The sequence below is a fragment of the Notolabrus celidotus genome, chromosome 7, assembly GCF_009762535.1.
Source record: "Notolabrus celidotus isolate fNotCel1 chromosome 7, fNotCel1.pri, whole genome shotgun sequence".
Classification (NCBI taxonomy): Eukaryota; Metazoa; Chordata; class Actinopteri; order Labriformes; family Labridae; genus Notolabrus; species Notolabrus celidotus.
The window spans coordinates 28,259,870-28,280,190 of record NC_048278.1 but is presented as its reverse complement, the minus strand read 5'-3'; the positions used below and the strand labels follow the sequence as shown (position 1 = coordinate 28,280,190).

Sequence of the window (20,321 nt, the reverse complement as noted above, 5' to 3'; positions counted from 1 at the left end):
TTGGATTTATCAAATTCTCGTGTGTGTGTGTTGTGTGTGTGTGTGTAAATCTGTGCATTTTCTGCGTTTCTAAACGTGTTACGGCGCTGTTGGGAACAGTGAAGATGTCTAACTCCACCATCAACTTCTACGCCTCGCCTCAGTCCTTCAGCATCTCTGACATTATCGTCATAGCAACCTACTTTCTTCTCAACCTCGCAGTTGGCATCTGGGTGAGAGTCGGAGGAGTACACGAGTGTGAAAGTTCAGTTGATGTGTGTCCGTGTGTGTAACAGTTTCCTCTGTCAGTCATCATGCAGGGTGAGCAGGAACACTCTGAGTGGATACTTCCTGGCTGGACGGGACATGGCCTGGTGGCCGGTGAGTCTGAACACTGATGTTTGTAGGCGTGGGGGGGAAGAGAGAAGTTTCATAGTCTTGTGTAGTTGGAAGAAAACTTTGTCTGATGCATCAGGCAATGATTATTCTTACTGTTTGAGTATGACTGTAGCGGTATGAGTGGTACTGATATTTGGGATAAATCTTAGCGAGTGTGTTTGTCTAATTTCTAGTCAACATATCTCATTGGACCTACTGTAAAACATGTAAGTCACATTCAACTGATGAGTCCAGAGAGAAATCTTATTCCAAGATACTGAAAGCCAAACATCAGGTCTGAATGTGTGTGATGAATACAAACATCAATGCAGCATGCTACTTTTTCTTGCTAAGTTTCTTTAAAAAGTTTCAATCTTAACTCAAGAAACTTTTGGTTGCTGCATTGCCAGATAGGTGGGTTTACTTTGTGATGATGTTATAATCTTAACTGAGTTAGGGAAGAAAGATTTTAGGTTTTCTGCACCTACTGTGTGGAGAATTGAAAGCTTAGGTCATCTGATTTTTAAAAAGATCCTTAGTGAAATGTCTTTGTTCCAGGTGTTCTGTGTTTGAATGTTTTAATTGATCATTTATTTTTTAGATATTTTTTTCTATATTTCTTTAAACTTTGTGTCGCTGCTTTTCTTGGCTGTGTCGCCCCTGTTAAAAACATCTTTGATCTCAATGGGACAAACCTGTCTGAGTAGATTTTTTCAGAAAGAAATGAATACGTTTCTTATTCATGTTTAGATCAAGGGTTCTCTTAAAGAAAAGCAATCTTTGAGACATTGCTGAATAATTAATCAGTCAAGTTGTTTGCCTCATTTCCACTAAAAGTCTGTTTTGCATTGGCTCAACTCATCATGTTTGGAAACGCTCTTTTACGCTTTTCAATGCCAAAAATGGCGCTCAGTGCATGGTGCCCGATACACTTTAGTTCCAACTTCACCGGGGGTGCTGTGCTAAACTGATTCTGAAGGGGGAGTTTATAAAACACTGTAGACCACTGATTGGTCAGAGACTTTACACTTGACAACCCCGCCCACAATTTAGTCTTTGGTTGAGAGTCTGTGGCTGTGATTTTACAAAGAGTGAAAGCTCTGAAGCACAAACTGACAGCATACATAGGTACATTTAGATTAATCTACAAAGCTAAGGTTCATTATGTTGAGGACAGTTCCTGATTATGTTTTCAACAACATTGACTGCATATAAAATAGAAAACATCACTTAATTTCTGCGTATTGTGATATGTGGAGCCAAACGACCACATCCACGTGCACTGACATATTGCTCTGACTCAACCAAGGCATGTGCAGAGGCAACACTTGTCTTGGGACTGACTGACTGACTGACTGACTGCCTGCGACACTAACCAAAACACACATTGCAGTTACTAATAAAACATCAAAGATCCCTCCTGAGGGTGCAGTCCACGGCAGAACAGATTTATGTGTTGTTTTGAAGCAGACAGTTATGGCTTTGGAGTCTTGTGTAAGTGTTTGATATGTTTTCTCTCACTTTTACTCCTCTACTCTGATAATCTGGTACAGATTTGAAAATTAGATAACTAACTTAAAACTAAACTTATACCGTAAGTATAACATTAACACTAGTAAAAAAAAATCAGCACAATGAAGATCTAACTATAATGACAGAAAACATGTTTGAGAAAAGTTATTTGACATGTATTTTAATTTTATAGTTTGGCCTCTGTTCCATCTGTTGACATTATGGAGGCAGGGTTTATGACCTTTACTGCACTCAGACAGTAGAGGGAGCTTTAATTATTTTGGCTCTATGGCCAGGGAACACTTTTGGCCTGTTCTAATTGTTAATCCAAAGACATTAAAGAAAAAAAAATTGATAAATCAGCTCAAATTTGTAGGTAAGAAGGGTCACAACCCTCTGAATTATCAGTAAAATTATGCTTCTGTATCAATACACCAGCATCGTTAACATTATGTGTAATAATAAAACAAGAACTTTCTCTAAATTCATCTTTTAAGCATATTCAGCATATTTTAACTGAGGTATGAATGTTAAACTTTTATTGCAACTGAGTTTTTGATTGCTGTTCTGGTGCTTTTGCACACTTCCTCTGTCACTGGTGTGCACAGATTGGAGCGTCTCTCTTTGCCAGTTCAGAGGGCTCCGGGTTGTTTATTGGTCTGGCTGGGACCGGAGCTGCTGGAGGCATCGCTGTCACTGGCTTTGAATGGAATGTGAGCGGAAACACACACACACACACACGCATGCACATCCATCAACATCAAAGCTTCAACACAAAACTATGAGATGCTTTCTAATCATCAATTAGTGTTCAATAAACACAGCATGGTCAGGAATGAAGCTGAGCAGGCATGCTAATCAATCTACACGCTGTTTCTGTTGTTGTGTGCAGTATTTATGGGGCTGACAACACAAACACAGGCCATGTGTGTCAAAAAAAGAATAACAAACAGCTACAGTGAAACTGACATTAGCATTTAAAATAACTTTTTATCAAATCTGTGCAGAACAAGGACTTAGATTTATCTTTGCAATGTGCATTTGTGTTGAACTTCCTTCAACAGCTGTAGCAGGCTGCTTGCTGCAGAGGGCAGCACTGGAACATTTTATATGACATCCAGCTGTATTAAATTGTGAACAACAGCAGTTGAAGCTTGCACAAAAGCCTGCAAGGTATCTAAAGAGGTCAAGCTTTGACCTCAGTTGTGCTAGAGAGACTTCTACATCCTTAGGCGGCTGTCCAAGATATTTCTGTAGTCTAACCTCTTTGTGTTGCAATTCTGTCCCCGTTTCTCAGGCCACCTATGTGCTGCTGGCCCTGGCCTGGGTGTTTGTGCCTGTCTACATCTCCTCAGGGGTTAGGTTGCACGCTCACACACATGCATGCACGCACAACCACACAGTCTGCTTGTTAAGGCTGGTTCAGCAGGTACATTTTGGTGCCAAGAGACATTCCCCTTATCACCATTCCCCGCCTTCAAAATTCCCCAACAGGGTGTTACATTACTCACACAGTAGACACACACACACACACACACACACACACACACACACACACACACACACACACACACACACACATACACAAACACGCACATACAACTGTCTTCTAGGAAACATAAATAACTGTATTTGTCAGTACATAATTATCATATTAAAAACAGTGTGAAAACAAACAGATCATATTGAGCTTCTTAATCTGTCTGGACCCTCTTCAGTTTGCTCTGTTGTGCTGAAGATGTTGAAATGTGTGTTCAGATTGTAACAATGCCGGAGTACCTGGGCCGTCGTTTCGGAGGAGAGAGGATCAGGACCTACCTGGCTGTCCTCTCGCTGCTGTTGTCTGTCTTCACAAAGATATCAGTACGACAATGTCACATATAAAACAACACATGTAATATTTTTTTCAGTCTATCTGTGCTAGCACTGACACTTTTGTTGTGTTTCATCACCAGACTGACCTGTACTCTGGAGCCTTGTTTGTCCAGGTGTGTCTGGGATGGAACCTCTACCTGTCCACTGTCCTCATGCTGGTCGTCACTGCTCTCTACACTATTGCAGGTGGCCAACACAAACAACCAAAGACACACTTAAACATCTCCATCTCATAGAACTAATTTCATGCTTTTTAGATGTACTGGATATTTATGAGCTGATATTGAAAGGTTCCCAACTTTCCTCTCAGGTGGTCTTGCTGCTGTAATCTACACCGACACTCTGCAGACATTTGTCATGATTATTGGAGCCATCATCCTAACAATCACTGGTTTGTAAAAATGTCATATTTCACATAATCAGTTATTATATGGATTGTGTCCGTGCTGGAGTTGTGCTTCTCCAATCCACAGCTTTCAACAAGATCGGCGGCTACGGCAACCTGGAGCGTGTGTACAGCATGGCAGTGCCCAGTAAGATCATTCCTAACAGCACCTGCCACCTACCCCGTCAGGACGCCATGCACCTGTTCAGAGACGCCGTCACTGGAGACCTGCCCTGGCCTGGCATGACTCTGGGACTCACCATACTGGCCACCTGGTACTGGTGCTCTGACCAGGTACATTTACACACACATGCAGGAAAAGTACAGGCAAAAATAAAGGACATCAAAAACACTGCTGCAGATGTGCTGTAAAGTGCAGTTCCCACGATAGCCAGAAGAGGCTTGCAACAAAAGCTCTCGCTACACTAACGAGAAGTTGTAAAATAAGGCCAGGGATGAATCAGAATACCTCTCCATGCCACAACCAATCAAGGCAACAGCATATGTGAAGTAGACGTTGGCTGCTAAACTAGGTAGCCAATCTTCAAAATCCAAGTCAAACAGCAAGACATTATTTAGACCTACTTTGCATCTAATGTGAACTACTGCCAATGCCTGACCCCGTTAGCTTCCAAGTTTAGAACCCTGCATTACCTATCATTTGAAAGTGTCTCAAAGAGGCTCTTCTGTACTCATGTAATTGATTAGACTTGATTCAGGCTGAATGATAACCTGTTAAAACGAGGGGGGTAGACTGATCTGCAAGAGAAAATTAACCACCAGCCTGCACGTCTGGTAAAAATTCCCCCTTTCCCTCCTAGATTCCCATAAAAAAAATTACCTTTATTACCTTTAGTAATTTAATTTAATAGTATGTCCAAAATTCTGGAGTAAACTTTTATTGTAGTGGGTAAGTGGGTCAGAATTGATGATGCATTTGCAAGCATGCATAGTTTTGTTAACTCCTTTAGTTTGTGTCTCTGTTCTCTCTCTGAAGCAAGTATGGTGAAGTATTCAACCAGTGGTGTACTCAGAGGCAAGGGGGGCATTCCTCCCTGGTGCCCTCATGTCTGAAAAACGCCTTGGAGGTGCTCTCTTAAAGGCCTCATGGAGTACAGAAAGCATCATAAAGTGCCCTCTCTGGTGCCCCATTAGTGGAAAAATACATACAAAAATACTCTCAGCCTCTTCAGTAGATAACATGTCAAAAAAAAGTGCCCACTGGTGCCCTATTGGTAACTTGAACTTGTTATACATGTTTGGTTATCATGCCAGGTTTCTAGTTTACTTTAATACTCAAGAAAGTCTTCTCTTTTAATCCAGTGTGCTCATAACTCAGTTTTAAATGATCCTGCTGGAGAAAACAGAATGCATCTCAGAGAAAATAAAATCTACTTCTTTTGGTAATTATGTATTTAAAACTTTGATTTTTCCTTTTCCGAAATATAATTTCCACCATAAATATTTCCCAAAATGCAGGGAATTAAGTGTAACATGCTGATAATTTCCTGGGGAAGGACCCCAAGACGTCTCTCTTGTTAAATGAACCAAACACTGTGTGTATCATGGGTTTCAAAATGAGTCAAATTCTGTAACTTCCAGTCTACCCACTGCCCAGGTTGCCCAAATTAAAATGTAACCAACCCTTGTTTTTGACAGGCTAGAACCAGGCCTGTTGTGCAGCCTCCTTATGGTTACAGAATGCTAAGACAAGACAGAAGAGATACAAACTGGTCTTTAAAATTCTGGTACAGGCAGATCTTTGTTGACCACAAATGTATGTGCGCTGGTGCCTCGTGGCATACAGGAAGTGCCCTTTTTTTTTTTTTGCCTCTGACGCTCAAACAGCCTGAGTGCATCACTGCTGCAGAACAGGCAAAAATGAAACCCTGTGGTAAGACTGTTATGACAACTGTTTGCAAGGCAAAATTGCCTTTCAATCTTATGGTGAAATTAGTGTGGTTTTGTTCATATAAGTAGCCCTACTAGACAGTAAAATTCCTCCATGGTGCCAAGACTTTGAGTTGACCAAGGATTCATTTGTTCTTTTATAGAATCAACTTTTGTTGATTTACCTTCAGACAACAGAAGCATTTGGTCAGCAACAATCTGTCTTTTTATTTACAACCTTCCCTTTTGGTCCCACATCAGTGATTAAACTTCTCTCTCCACAAGTAATCCATTACATGTTAAAGCAATACAAACAGTAGCCTTTCCCTCACAACATCAGTAACCAATCACAGTGATATCAACACTACAGCAAGACTCATGTATCAGTGGGGAGAGACATATTCAGCTAACTTTACATGTCACAGATACAACACATTTGTCTGTGTTGGTTACAGTACACAATTCTGAAAAGAGTAGCAGTTGAGGTAATGAAGAAATACTTGTTCAAAGGGTTATCTGCAATGATCGCACCGTCACAGTGTCTCTGAAGACTTGTTTTCACTTACAAATATATACCCTGCTTAAAGAAGATATCTTATCACAAAACTTAGATGAACACATTTCAGAAAACTAACTCAAAAGTGTTTATCTACACAGTTGGAAACTCACAAATATTTTCTGATGTGTCTTTGTCAGAGCTTATTTTGTTCCAGATATGTGTTCCTGCTTCTAAAATTCATTATCAACAAGCTAAAACTGTACCAATACAATCAGAAAACATTTTCCACTAAACACCGGATTGAAAGGTTATGTAATTTATCTACAGACAAAACCTCTTCAAACAAATCCTCTAAAAAGAACTGCCAATCCATGTTGACGTAGTCAAAACATCGAAATTACAGTGGTCCTATTTGTTGAGCCTAAAGGTTTACAAGCAGGAAATAACTTTGCACACCAGAAATAGAAAATATTCTACACTCAAGAGTCACCAGTTTGTTAATATTAAATCACCGTTTTGTACATGTGCTTGCCGACAGTTCTACCTGGTAGCCTTGTTATTTTGAGACGGTTTCTTCTGCGGCGCCCCAGGTCTTGCCCTTAAGTGTTTTAAATTATTCAGTTTCGAGAAAGAGACTCCCATGAACCCTGAAGGGTTGGTTGGTGGCTGTGCCGAGGCATGATCTGTCCTCTTGTAACCAGGACTGTGGCGTCTTGGCGACCGGCTAGACCGTGTATCCACACGCAGCTGAGACGAATCCGGCTGCAGAGTTTGACCCTGCCAATAACGGTGTCCACCAATCACAGGACCGGCTGCTCGGGCAGGACGGTGAAAACTTCCCGGTTTAGCAAGAACTACTGTGTTTCCTCTAAGTCTCCCATCACGACCTGGAGATCTTGAGGTCTGGAACAACTACACAAAGAGAGGATGAAGAGAGAGACATGTAGGTTATCATGGAGGCCAGCAGCGTACGGTCACCAAATTCACACATGGAGTACCTCAGGGATCAATTCTCAGCCCCTTATCATTCTCTGCTTACATCCTCAAACATCACAGAACTACTATTTCCATTTCCATTTTCATGCAGTTGATACCTAGATTGACTTTATATTTGATTCACTTTGAAGCTAAGCACACCACACGTCTCCTTTTTTTACAGAGGTAAAATCCAAACTTCCTTCAGCTATCTCAGAAAAGTCAGAAGTGATAGTCAAAGAGTCTGACACTTGAATCTTAGCCTCCAGTTTCCTCTCTTCAAACATTAAGACCCAGAGCAGAGTCTTTCACCTTTGGTTTCATGTAGAGATCATGTACGTCACTCCATGAACTTGCTCTGTGTTTGTTAAAAATGCTTTTGCTTCCTTATCTTGGTCCCATTTACAGAGTCACCTAAACTAGAGTTTTATTAACTTAAAAGATTTTAAAATCAGGATTAAGGATCATTTGACCAGTGAATGTCAGTGCCCATGCTGAACATCATTTCTGCTTGTTATTGTCTACAGTTTATTCTCTGTATGAAACTTTTGTGCTGCTGTCTTGGGAAGGACTTCTTTTAAAGGATATGTTGCATATCAATGGAAATATCCCTAGTGAAATAAAGGTGAAGGTTGTTTTAACCTGAACATAAAGCAACTTCCTCTTCATGTGTGAAAGCTACTTTCCTTAAATCATCAGCATTGTGAATCCTATTTAAAGCTGCATTACCAATGCTTTGTGTCCAGTTAGTAAACATTGGCAGGCTTCAGCGATATATTCCCAAGTATCAATGTTATTTTAGTTATTTGAAATACGAAAAATGTTCACATTTTGCTGCATTTGTTAGAACTTCTTTATATCTTAACAGATTTACTTTGCCCTGCACATTTATCATTTACAATGTTTTTTTTTTTCAGTGTTCAAACAATGGTTATCCATCTGCGTTTTACATCCAGATTAAAGAGCTTCTATCAGGCTCATTACAAACTATCAAACGTACTTGCAAGATCCCCTGAAAGTTTTCTGTGTAATACCAAGTACCCTTTCAGATGTGCCTACAATTAAGCATCAGTTTTAGTACCATTTTAAGCATGAATTGAACTGCCTTTCCACAGATTCACAGGGACTCACTAACATTTTCAAAAACACATAATTTTAGATTCTCATAGTCTAAATCTGAATTTATTATGCGCCTTGACTTCTTTTATTTCAATCACTTAAAACAAACTACAAATCCCTTTACCTTTACTTAATGTCTTAACTTGAAAGTACTTCATACATTATTTACATTGTTCTTGTGTCTGTCAGGTACAATAATCGTTACTTTTTTTTTGTATGTGTAGGTGATTGTACAACGATCCCTGTCTGCCAAGAACATGAGTCATGTGAAAGGAGCATCAATCCTGGCCGCCTATCTTAAAATGCTGCCGTTCATCTTCATCGTCCTTCCTGGAATGATCAGCCGAGCTCTCTATCCAGGTGCGTGCACACAGATGTGGACAGACACTTTCACACAGAGACACACGCCTTTAAAATAGGAAAAAGGGGTTGACATGTTTACTGTAAGCAGGTACTAACCTGCTGTGACACCACTTGAGGAGCACACCTTTTTTAGGATTGTGTAAATGTGTTCGCTTCGTGTTTTTCCTGAATCACTGAACTGTGCTGCCACTTGTTCAAAACTAATGCTAATCCTGTAAACTCCTTCACAGGGATCAGTCATGAATAATTAAAAGGTGTCAAAGATAAAGAGAGGTATGATGTCAACATCTACTTCTCAGTGTTATATAAGATGATAACCGTCTGATTTATGATGTTGAACATAGTGTATCAATACCATTAAAGGTTCCCATGAGTATGTTTTCATTGGGCTTGTTTTGTCAGAACAAGAAAATATTTCATTTGAAAAACAAAGACGATTTGCTCTCATCAAGAAAAGCAAAAGCAATCTCATCTCTTTCCCTGTGGATGTGAAGGTAGTGTTTTATGACACCAAATTTCCATTTTTAACTGTCAAACATGAGAGTGTAAATGCAGGCACTTCAAGATCAAGTGCTATTAAGTACTTGCTCTGACTCTGACTCAAGCGACAGCAGTCAGAGCCATCAAAAATACCAACAGAGAAATATTCAACCCTCTTCCTTATGGTCTGGTTTGCTTTTTATAGGTCATAACTAAGCGTTAGTATTAATTCAAGCCTGACCAGTTAAACACTCATCACAGGTTTTGAAAATCATTGTTTGAAGTTCCAACCCAGACTCAAAACACAGCACGAAATCTGAAGATTTACATGTTTTAAAGTTGAAAAAGGAGCAAAGACTCCCATGTGAGAAATGAGTGAAAGCATTGTTCTGTAATGCAATAACTATACAAAGAGCAGCTAACAAATATTAATGTGTGCATAATGGGTATGACTCACAGATTTGATGTCCCTCTGCTGTTCTTCCTGTTTCACACAGTGCCCGTGTTTACAACATGTGCCTCCTAAATCTAAACTTAATTTTCATCAGTTCATCTGAGAGTAACCAAAAGCTAACTTAAGCATCACCTGACTGCATCAAAATGGTGAGACAGTATTGCCATTATATCCAGGCCATCATCCAATAGTTACTATGTCAAGTGAGAAAGAATTCCTTGTTTACATAAAATATTTTCTAAAGCCAGCACTGTTCAATACTTGATTCTGATTGGTCAAAATCCCAACAATAATGAATTCTCAATAGCAAAAGTGATGCCAGGGACAACCTGGTCACGCCTTCATATTATATAAATTCATGTAAAAGCGTCCAGCATATTCCACATCTGCCTGTTGACACTGTGGCAAAAATGTTGGTTAGCATTTGCTTTAATTAAGATTAAAGGTGTGTGAACTGCAAAGCCTAAAGAACCCAAGACCCCTTCACTACAAATCAGGGTCCTGCTCACCCCATCAGGATTCTAATTTGCATAAGCACCTGTTTAATATACATTAATCCGTACCCTTAACCCATAACCCATTGCAAATAATCATATTAAGAAGCCCTATTCAAACCTCTACAATAAGAAATATCAAGTGATTTCTACTGTATGCTCACCTGTCCTATGTGCCTATGTGGCGAGGCGTGTCTGCGGAGCTGCTGTGATTGGCGGATCAGGTCAGCGCTGTCCTCTACTTTGCTCGGCTCCCGTAAGTCCAACATGCTCTGGGAGAGGCGAGCCATCATGTTGACCCCATCCCCAAGACGATGTCCGCGACCTGACCCTGAAGACACTCCATTGGTCAATGGGTCTCTAGTTCCCGGCTGGGAACAATCATAAAACTCCTCCTCTGATGCCGTGGAGTTGCTAGAAGGATCGTCAACGGCTGCTCGGTCACATATGACCTTTGTGCTGTCTTGGCTGTCATTACCGTTGCTGCCAGAGTCTCTGCCGTCATCCTTTGATGTTAAATTGAGGCGGCCCGGTTTCATCTCAACGTCCTCCTCTTCTGATTGGCCCATTCTCATCAGGGTGACTTGTGATTTGCCAGGTTGCTCCGACAGGGCGGGGTCTATGATTAGCTGTAGTGTGCGGGGCTTAGGAATAGGAGGCGCTACAGTTTGGGGGTTCTCTGGAGTTTGTTTTGCCTTCGCTGTTGGTTCTGATTCAGCACTAACTTTGGCTGGTGATGTTTGAGTCTGTGCATTTGGTTTGTGTGTGTCTTGTGCTACAGGTGTGTTTTGCTGCTGAGGAGGTCCTCTGGAGTCTGTTGCATCAGTTTGGTCTGTATTGGAAACTGGTTGTGTAAGCTGTTTCTTGGTTGGAGATGAGACCTCTGTACCTTTATTAGCAGGGGGATTTTCTGCTTTTCCTGCTTTGTTAGCATCCTTGCCTGGAGCAGGTCCCTCAGTCTGTGCTTGTAGAGTCAGTGGTGAGGTGAAGCGTATAGCCTGGCTGACCTGAAACATCTCAGACCTCTGTAAGTGAACCTGATGGGCTCGCTTTTCATCCCTGATGTTGATGAAGCCAATCACATCGCTTGGTGGGTCTGGTTCTGGCCAGGTGGGCAGGTATGGGATTAGGTATGCTTTCTCCAGATGAGCTAATCCAGGATGTAAGGGTGGCTCTTCAATAACCCCCCTCAAACGTCCCTTTACAATCTTTACCCCGGGGGGAACTTGCTTGCTGGAGTTTTGATCAGAAGAGGTTTGACTTGTGTGTGTTCCTGAAGTAACGAGGGAATATTTGGGATTGATAAGTTTCCTAGCAATAGCAGCTGAAACCGGAGCAGGAGTGATTTGAGGGATCGGATCAGGGATTGGTTCATCTTCCATGGGAACTTTGCTGAGAGACACACCTCTGGACAGGAGGAAGAGCTCACGAAACTGTAGGTCGAAGGTCTCCACCACCTGACCTGTGATCGCAGTGATGAGGTTACGGTCTAGACGAGAGGATGACCAGGTGAAGCTGGAAAACACAGAAATATATCAGTTAGAACCAGAATCAGAAGCATCTTTACTAACTAGAAGAAATGTAATTTCTTATAAAAAATAAGGCACATATTACCCAGAACTACAAAAACAGATCTTCAATGCAATTTTTTAAAATCTATTTTTAACTGTAGAGATAGAATTGGATGCACTGCCTCTACTTTAAAAGTAACTGTTCACCATTTTCAACCATGCATCTATCTAACCAAGTTAGGTAGGTAGTGTGTAAAATGTAAATTGCTCAATGAATTTTATCTCTGTGTTTCTGGGAAGCAGCTGTTTGTAGCTGCATTATCTGATGTTCTTTGAGCACAGTCATTTTCACAATATTTAAACTGACTGGATCATTTTGTTTGGCTAAACAAACAAAGTGCAGCAAAGCCCAGACACAGGCTGTCTGTAAATTCAGTACAGGCAACCTATTCTTCAACTGATATCATTTGCCATCATCTAACATCTTACATTTTTACACAACATTTTGAAAGTACCTTAAAAGCCTTTAATGTAGTGTATCATCACTTTTGAGAAAGCATTGTTGACTTGATAAGAAATATACTGCACGTGGTTCTTGGTGGCAGTAAAAGTTGCTTTCTCCTTAGTTGTTAAGAACCTCTTGGCAAACCTCCCCGGTGACTCAGATGCCTTTATAACTATGGATAAATTTCACACTGCACCACGATGAAAGATGATTTGGTTCTCTGTAATTATCTGTTCAGAAGTGAGATTTGGAAACTGGCTCCTAAACACTACACGACTTGCAGAGGGTTATAAAATTAGAAGAGCTAACCATAGCTAACAATCTCTTTTAGCTGACATAGGACAGCGTGAACACGTGTCGTCTTTGTATCACCATTGTCCTAAATGTAGATGTCTTTGCCCGGTTTGCTGTTTATTTAATTGATGCTGATGCTGTAACATTTTATTGTTTTATATGCACTGTAATCAGGGTCGTTATAAAAGAGCACTTGTTCTCAGTGGCCCTGCCTCCCTGCTTCAGTAAAAATGTCATAATAATACGTGCAGAGTATGAGTGCAGATACAAGGCACTTTTTTGTGAAGCTTAAAATCCTTATGAAAGAATACACACAAATTTGCTCACAAGTAGATTAAATGGATTAATCCAAAGAGTTTTTCAGAGTTCATATTCTTTTTAACTTATCTATCCCCTTGCAGCTTTATGCCATCTAAACTCTTTTAAGTCACACCTCTTACTCTGAAAGTCTTTTATAAGTTAATGATTACACCACATATTTTTACTTTGAAGTCATGTATTACATTATGATCAAGGTTATTATCTCTGCTCACGTGTTTCTTTCACACTTCTCTTGAGGTGTGGATTAATCCTGTAGGCAGCTACAAACCACAATAAGGCTGTGTGCATGTGTTAAAGAGAACGTTTCCATGAGAGAGAAGGATCCATCAACTCAGATTTGAACTTACAGATAAAGGTCTACATTCTGCACCAAGTATGGAGCAGCGGACAAAGCTGTAATCTAAATATTGACATATCATCTTTTGTTATCAGGTTGTTGAGGGAAACATGTCAGACAAGAGCTGCCTGTTTACTTTTTTTGCTGCTGCTTGAATGGGATGAGACTGGATGAAAACTTGAGCTTAACAGTGAAGTGAAGCAGCACTTTAGACACACTCTTCCAATTTCACTTCAGAATTGATTTTAAAATTTTGCTTTTCGTTTTTAAAGCTCTGAATGGTCTGGCCCCACCTTATAGAAGTGACCTCCTGAGTCCTTACAAAACCTCCAGGCCTCTGAGGTCTTCTGACATGGGTCTCCTGGCAGTTCCCCGGTCAAAATAAAAACTGAAGGGAGACCGCACTTTTAGTGTAAAGGCCCCGCATCTCTTGAACAGCCTCCCCTCCTCAATCAGGGCCGCCCCCTCTCTCGATTCTTTTAAGACTCGCCTCAAAACACACCTCTATATTTTAGCATTTAAGTCCTCTAGCCCCGAATAGGTTTCAATCCCAAATGCTTTCCTTGTTGTTAGTTTGTCTCTTTTTTAAATAATTGTTTGGTTTGGTCTCACATTGTGTTTTGTATGTATTGTACAGCACTTTGGTCAGCTTCTGCTGTGTTTTTAAATGTGCTTTATAAATAAATTTGACTTGACTTGACTTGACACTCCAAAACAATGAGCTGCAAGATGCTAAGACGCTTGGTGGGGTGAAGGGGAGCTGCAGATTCTGGTGGTGATTTCCAGGGGTTTGTCTTTTAGGGGCGGTTCCTTTCAAATAATCATCACCTCAGCTGTTCGCAAGGAAGAAATCATTATTTGTTGATGAGCTGGATCTACTATGATCCAAGATTCAATTGGAGTTCTCTTTGGACCTTTATTTTGCTTCCACCAAGTGTCATGTCAATTGAGCCAGCATATTTTTTGTAATTGTGCTTAAAGGGCAAATAAATGACAAAAAAACATGAGCTCATTGGCTTGAGTTACAATATGCATGTGCAACTAACTGCTCACCTGTATGAGCCAGAGATGGCTCGGTCTCCATCAACCAGGAGGAACTTCTGGCTCAGTGATCCACGCACCTTCTGTGCCGACCGTGAGTAGAACTCCACACCTCCGCAGCAGCGAACACGCAGATTCTACATGAACACACACATAACTAAAGGGTTAATGCTACGTACAGGGAGGCTCTTGGGGATTTAGTGTAAATGGGAGGAAGGATTTGAGTGAACAAAAGGGAAATAATTGCGTCAAGAGAATGTGGAAGCAGAAAAGAATGACTTTTCAAGAACAGCCCTTCACCTTTAATATCCACATAACCCCCATGACTCTACAGGTTAGAGCACGGATTGTGTTGATATATGTGCATGCTTGTTTGACACACCCTGCTGTGTTTGTCTTTGGCCCTGTGATAAGGGTGTGGTTCCTGGCCGAGCATTACCTCGTAAGTAAACGTTCAGTGCGAAATCTCACGGGAGACGCAAAGCACAGAAGTCATAAATGCTCATGATGACAGCAGAGATGGCAGATAAGAAAGCAGTTGAAAAAGAGGGGAGGTCTGGCGGTTGATGCTATGAGGAAAGGAGAAGGAGAAATGAGAGAAAAGAATGTCAAAGAGTGTGTGCATGGTTTTTCTAATTGCCTGCAGCACAGAGGGGAATGTGCTGAAGTGTCTTACTTTGGCCTGCAGTCCTAAGTATTTCTAGAAAAAGCTCCCAAATACACGTAAAGTAATTTCTGTTAGTGCCTTAACCAGTTCAGCTCTTAGAGGCAAAGAATAACAAAGACATTCAGCCCGTGGTGAAAAACTAGCTGGTGCATGCACACTGCCAAGACCTGCAAGCAGAAACATGTCACACCTTCATCTTCAGCTGCCCTACTTTCATTTAATTCCCTTTTATAGTGATATGCTTGAGATTAAAAAAAGTGTCTTTCATGGAAAAAATGTAATTTCTAATGTTGGACCTTAAGCTTTATAAAACAAACAGTTCTATTATTACACGCTTATCCAAAGTATCCATCTATGTGACGAACTCATCCCCCCGCTTATCAAAACATCATCTGGTTGTGCATGTGTGTGTGTGCATGCTTACCTTCAGGTGTCCACGGTGCATATCAGCTCTGCCACACATGGAAAGAAAGGATGGGACTGCAGCATGGTCAATGATAATGTATACAGGAACTCTGCGTTTGTAGCCTGCATCCAGCAGGTCTCGAAAGATATCCACGTCTGTAAACACATCCATTACCACGGCTATCACCTTAAAAAAACAGAGGAAACCAGAAACTTTTATTTTTTCCTGCTCTGTGAGGGTGTGTTCAGAATTGTGCGACTTCTGTATTATACCCAATAAATCCTCAAAGGAAGCTGTGCACTTGTGAGACTCCAGATTAAAGTAAATTAAACCCCCAAAAGTGAAAGAATTTGGGAGAATGAGAAGATCCCATAAAGAAACTGCTGGAGACAAAGTGCTTCACAGAGCGGTGATAGAGTGTGGACAATGTGGGTTCGACAACAGAGCAAAACTAGTGACAGCATGGCACCTCTTCACACAGAGCTGTCCATTCACTCTTCACTTGACCCAGTTGGAATTTTTAGAACTGCACAATTGTGGCCCTAAAGACCAGTGACTGAGAAAACTAGTGGTTACAGAGGCCTGGAGGAGTAGTGAACCACAGATTTAAAACTAGCATTGTCAGTGAACGTGTGTGTACGATGGAAAATAGTCACGTCAATCCAAATAAAATTAGAAAAGAAGCTAACTTGTAAAACCTCTTGTGCAAAACTTTTAAAACCAAGAACAATGTAAGCTCAGGTAAGCTTGGCTGAAAAACAGCACTATGGAAGGAATTTTATTGGCTGGATCACTGCCTCAAGTGCTTTCCAAGTCATAAAAAGTACTCTACTTTGGAGCTTAGTCTAATTAATTTGAGTCCTTGTTGATTTAGGTCAAAGCGTGACAACATGTGCAAGTATTTATGTATGTCAGAGGGGTGTATATGGCTGGCATCAACTATGTGTTTAATGACATCAGAGTATTTTTTTCCACTGGCATGTCAGGATCAGACTTGTTGCGTTAAAGCTTTGCTGATGGCATGTTTGAGTGAGTGCAAGGTATGAGAGAGTCAGGCAAGGAAAGTAGGTCTGTTAGAAAAGACTGACAAATAATTAAATAATATATAGAAAAGGTTAACTCTTGACAGCTGCAAATCAGAGATGCACTGGATAACACTCAGAGATAACTTTTGCAAGTTATGACTAAGTGTGCAACTGCATAGCTCTCAGCAGTGTGAATGGGAACAGCAAAATAATGCATGCTATGCAAAATCCAAAAACAACTAATGCAAAATTGCAAACGCTGGCTTAATTTGAGCCTCTTTCATGTGTTTTTGTGTTGGATTGTTTCATATTAAGGTGTTTTTTTGTCCACAAGACCTGCATACATGGAAGTGCCAAACATAACCCTGCAAAAATAATGAAATCCAACAACAACACAAGTGTAATCTTGAGTTTCACAAAAAGAAAACTATGTAATACAGGACTGGTGAACTGCCAAACTATTCAGTTTCTCTTCACTCAAACATTGTGAAATGTTTCTGTTCTTTTCCATGTTTGATTCATTGGTGATCTACTGTAGGCCACTTCCTTTAAACACTGCACTGTAATCACCATCATCATCATCATCATCATCACCATCATCATCTTCCTCTCTCCCTACCTTCTGGGCTGATGCAATGCTCTTCCGCACCACCTCTTTGATGTGAGTTTGCGCCCCGGTTGGAGGTTGGGTGTAAACTGTTACGCGCGTAACCCCTCTGTACGAGATGGAATCGGGCCAACCAAGGTCCAGTTCTGCCACCGAGGCCTCAGACCGGTCTGGCCAGTACTGGAGCGACACCTCACCGTCCCCTCCGAAGTCCCCAGACCCCGGGGTGATATTCCCCAGGCCTGGGCTGGTGCACCCTGGGATGGGTGTCTCTGGTTTCACGTGGTGCTCATGCCCAGGCCGGTAGACCTCCGCTACCTGTGAGATCCGCTCCAGCTCCGATTCCGAGAGGAAGTCCCGGATGCTATGTTCGCGGATGTAGTCCATAAATGCATCGCGGCCCTTGGTGATGAGAGCCTCCAGAGCCAGTCTTTGGTCTTCACTGTAGAAAAACTCCGGCTTGCTCTCGCTTACGCGCCAGTTGACGTTGTGGTCGTCCAGGCACTGGACTTGTGACAACGCCATGACCCCAATAAGTTATATATCCAGCGGTCAGTGAACAGTTAAGCACTTGAACCACTCTGACCCAGTTTTTTCTAGTCGGTCCAAACAGTCAAACTTCGAGAAAACAAGACTTCTCAGAACGGTCCATGCTGCGTCCGCGTCGCCTGGACCTGGTGTGACCTGGTGTGGTAAACAGACTCCTCCACTGGGGGAAGATTCTCATGTGAAGGGGACAAACCTTTAGTTCCTCAAAACGGACTTCAGCTCACCTGAGGTCTCATCTTACTGACTGACACACACACACATACACATACACATACTCAGGTGTTTCCCGAACAAAGCACCTCCACAGAAAGCCACGCCTTTCACCTGACAGGGGCCGGACGACTCCAGCGACCCGATTCAGCTGCTCCAGCCTCGGGCCCCGGCAGACATGTAGGCAGGCAGCTGTCTGAGATGTGTGTGTCTGCTGCCAGTGAGTCAAGCCCGAGCGGAACCCACACTTGAGATAAAGAAATAAGTCATTAATCCTCCTTTTAAATGTTGAAACTCAGTGTGACTCAGGCGAGCTACTGCGCTGACGAATCACTTTTCTTCTTCTTTTGTTGAAGTCTGAACACAAACAGCTGTTACAGACACAAAAAATGGCAACTTCTGATGAGTTCTCCGAAGCCCCCTAAAGTTGTTCAAAACACCGACGTGGCGCATGTGAGTCCCAACTTCCTCTTGTTGCGAGATCACGTCAGTTTGTCGTTTCTTTTTCCTCTAAAAACTCCAGTCCTCCAGACACAAAGTTCACCAGAGTCCAGAGCAGCCGGCGAGTGTCTGACCCTGGAATTCGGCAACGGAAGCTCTGATGCCGGGGACAGAAAGGCGGGGGTGTCCGGTAGTTGGTTAGGAAAGAGAGGCTGCAAACTCCACCCTCCTGTCTGCACAGACGGAGAGGAAACCTCCACAGTTCAGAAACTAACCCAGTGTGACAAGTTTGCTCAAACAACCGGACTTAATTGTTTATTATTAGCAGCAGAAAAACCAATGAGGCTGAACAGCATTCTTTCCTTGGGAAGGCTTGGTCTGTAAAATGATTGGTGTAGCTTAAAACATTTAACAGCCTATTAATTAAAGAACAGTCGATAAGTTCAGAGGCAGAGTGTTACTGTAGGATGTAACTGACAGGGGCAGTTAAAGGGGGTGGCCATGGCTCCTCAAATCAAATGGCCACCCCAGTAGAGATGGGATTTGTGGCTCTTTGAAGGGAACCAGATCTTGAGGAGCCGTTCCTTTCAAAGAGCCGTTCAAAAGACTGGCTCTTTGGCTCATTGTTATATTTATTTATTTTTTAGAAGACTCGTTTTTATCAAGGAAACAATCACTGGTAGCAGTTATAAGATAAGATTTGGATCAGAATAATTCAAATGTACACATGCTACCAATATATATACTCTATTGGTGGGAATTATTCCTAAATATTGATTATTACCTTCATTATTGGGCTGCCTGGTGGTGCAGTGGGTAGCGCTGTTGCCTCAAAGCTACGGTTCCTGGTTGAAATCCTCGGCCAGGCAGGTGCCTTTCTGTGTGGAGTTTGCATGTTCTCTCAGTGCATGCATGGGTTCTCTCCAGGTACTCCGGCTTCCTCCCACAGTCCAAAAACATGCTTACTAGGTTGATTGATCACTCTAAATTGCCCGTAGGTGTGAGTGTGTGCGTGAATGGTTGTCTGTCTCTCTGTGTTATCCCTGTGATAGGTTGGTGACCTGTCCAGGGTGTACCCTGCCTTCCACCCAAAGCCAGCTGGGATAGGCTCCAGACCCCCGTGACCCCTAGCGGGATAAGCCGTCAAGATAATGGATGGATGGATGGATGGACCTTCATTATTCACCTTGCGTGTCGTCCCCAGAAAAGAGCATCCAAATGCTGCTACGTTTCCTTTGACTCATTTTGTGTTGTTTTTTTTAGTCCCTACTCATTAATATCTCCTCCTCCCTAATACAGCAGTAAATAAATGTCTTTACTCCAGTCGGCGGCGCTGACTAATCTCCTCTCCTAAGTTATCTGCGAATATATAAATATGTAGGCGCGTTCACGTGCATGGAGCGTGCTGTGGACAACTCATACTTGGAGATGGCTTTGGTCGTTCACGTGAAGGCGGCATGACAGCTCAGACTCATGGGGCATGCAGGTAACATGGGAAGGCAGCATGGGCATGGTTCACTTAAAAGAGCTGTTCAAAAGACCGATTCATTCGTGAACGTCACATCTCTACTCCCCAGATGTCACCCCTAACTCCAGAACAATAATTGGGTATTCTCTTTGTCAGAGGCAGTAGTTAAGTCAAATAAACTATTAAGAATGTGTTACAACAGCTTTCTTTGCATTTCAATGTAACATATTTTCTTTTTGTAAGTAATTTAAATTGTTACTTTGAACAAGTATCTTTTGTTTCATATTTAAGGATTCAACAGAAGAAGATTTAAATGTTGCCACTTTGTTGTTATACAGAAGCCCTAAAATGATGTGATTAAATACAATTCATTTAATCAGTTTTCTTTAGGAAAACAAAACTTATCTTGAAATCTCTACTTATTTTTCTCATGACAATGGGATCATTTATCTCATTTTATCAAAAGAACAAAGCTGTTTTTTTTGTGTTTTGATCATCAACCTGTAAGATAAATGTCTTGTAACAAAATGTCCTTT

The 20,321-nt window shown here is 41.6% G+C and overlaps 2 protein-coding genes across 2 annotated transcripts in view; one reads left to right on the top strand and one right to left on the bottom strand.

Annotated features, from left to right (window-relative positions):
• Positions 1 to 274: 274 nt before the first annotated feature.
• The window catches only part of slc5a10 (solute carrier family 5 member 10), a 28,711-nt gene continuing 8,664 nt past the window's right edge, over positions 275 to 20,321 (top strand). The window contains exons 1-8 of the mRNA XM_034688590.1: positions 275 to 360; positions 2,478 to 2,582; positions 3,167 to 3,226; positions 3,628 to 3,732; positions 3,825 to 3,930; positions 4,055 to 4,135; positions 4,218 to 4,423; positions 8,837 to 8,972. Of these exons, the coding sequence (XP_034544481.1) occupies positions 346 to 360; positions 2,478 to 2,582; positions 3,167 to 3,226; positions 3,628 to 3,732; positions 3,825 to 3,930; positions 4,055 to 4,135; positions 4,218 to 4,423; positions 8,837 to 8,972 (814 nt within the window). The 5' untranslated portion in view covers positions 275 to 345. The remainder of the gene's footprint in view (positions 361 to 2,477; positions 2,583 to 3,166; positions 3,227 to 3,627; positions 3,733 to 3,824; positions 3,931 to 4,054; positions 4,136 to 4,217; positions 4,424 to 8,836; positions 8,973 to 20,321) is intronic.
• LOC117816369 (protein FAM83G) lies at positions 6,223 to 18,682 on the bottom strand. Its single transcript, XM_034688589.1, has 5 exons — positions 17,130 to 18,682; positions 15,504 to 15,671; positions 14,425 to 14,549; positions 10,568 to 11,918; positions 6,223 to 7,430 (listed from the first exon to the last, which is right to left on the bottom strand). The coding sequence occupies exons 1-5, from the start codon at positions 17,640 to 17,642 to the stop codon at positions 7,059 to 7,061; spliced, it is 2,529 nt and encodes an 842-aa protein (XP_034544480.1). The 5' UTR covers positions 17,643 to 18,682; the 3' UTR covers positions 6,223 to 7,058.

Bases quoted from the DNA above. Each gene is read 5' to 3' on its own strand.
- LOC117816369 (XM_034688589.1), bottom strand. From the start codon at position 17,642: ATGGCGTTGTCACAAGTCCAGTGCCTGGACGACCACAACGTCAACTGG. The intron at 11,919-14,424 runs GTGAGCAGTTAG...TGTGTTTTCCAG, and splicing joins GCCATCTCTGGCTCATACAG to CTTCACCTGGTCATCCTCTC. The intron at 7,431-10,567 runs GTGAGCATACAG...CTCTTTGTGTAG, and splicing joins CACATAGGCACATAGGACAG to TTGTTCCAGACCTCAAGATC.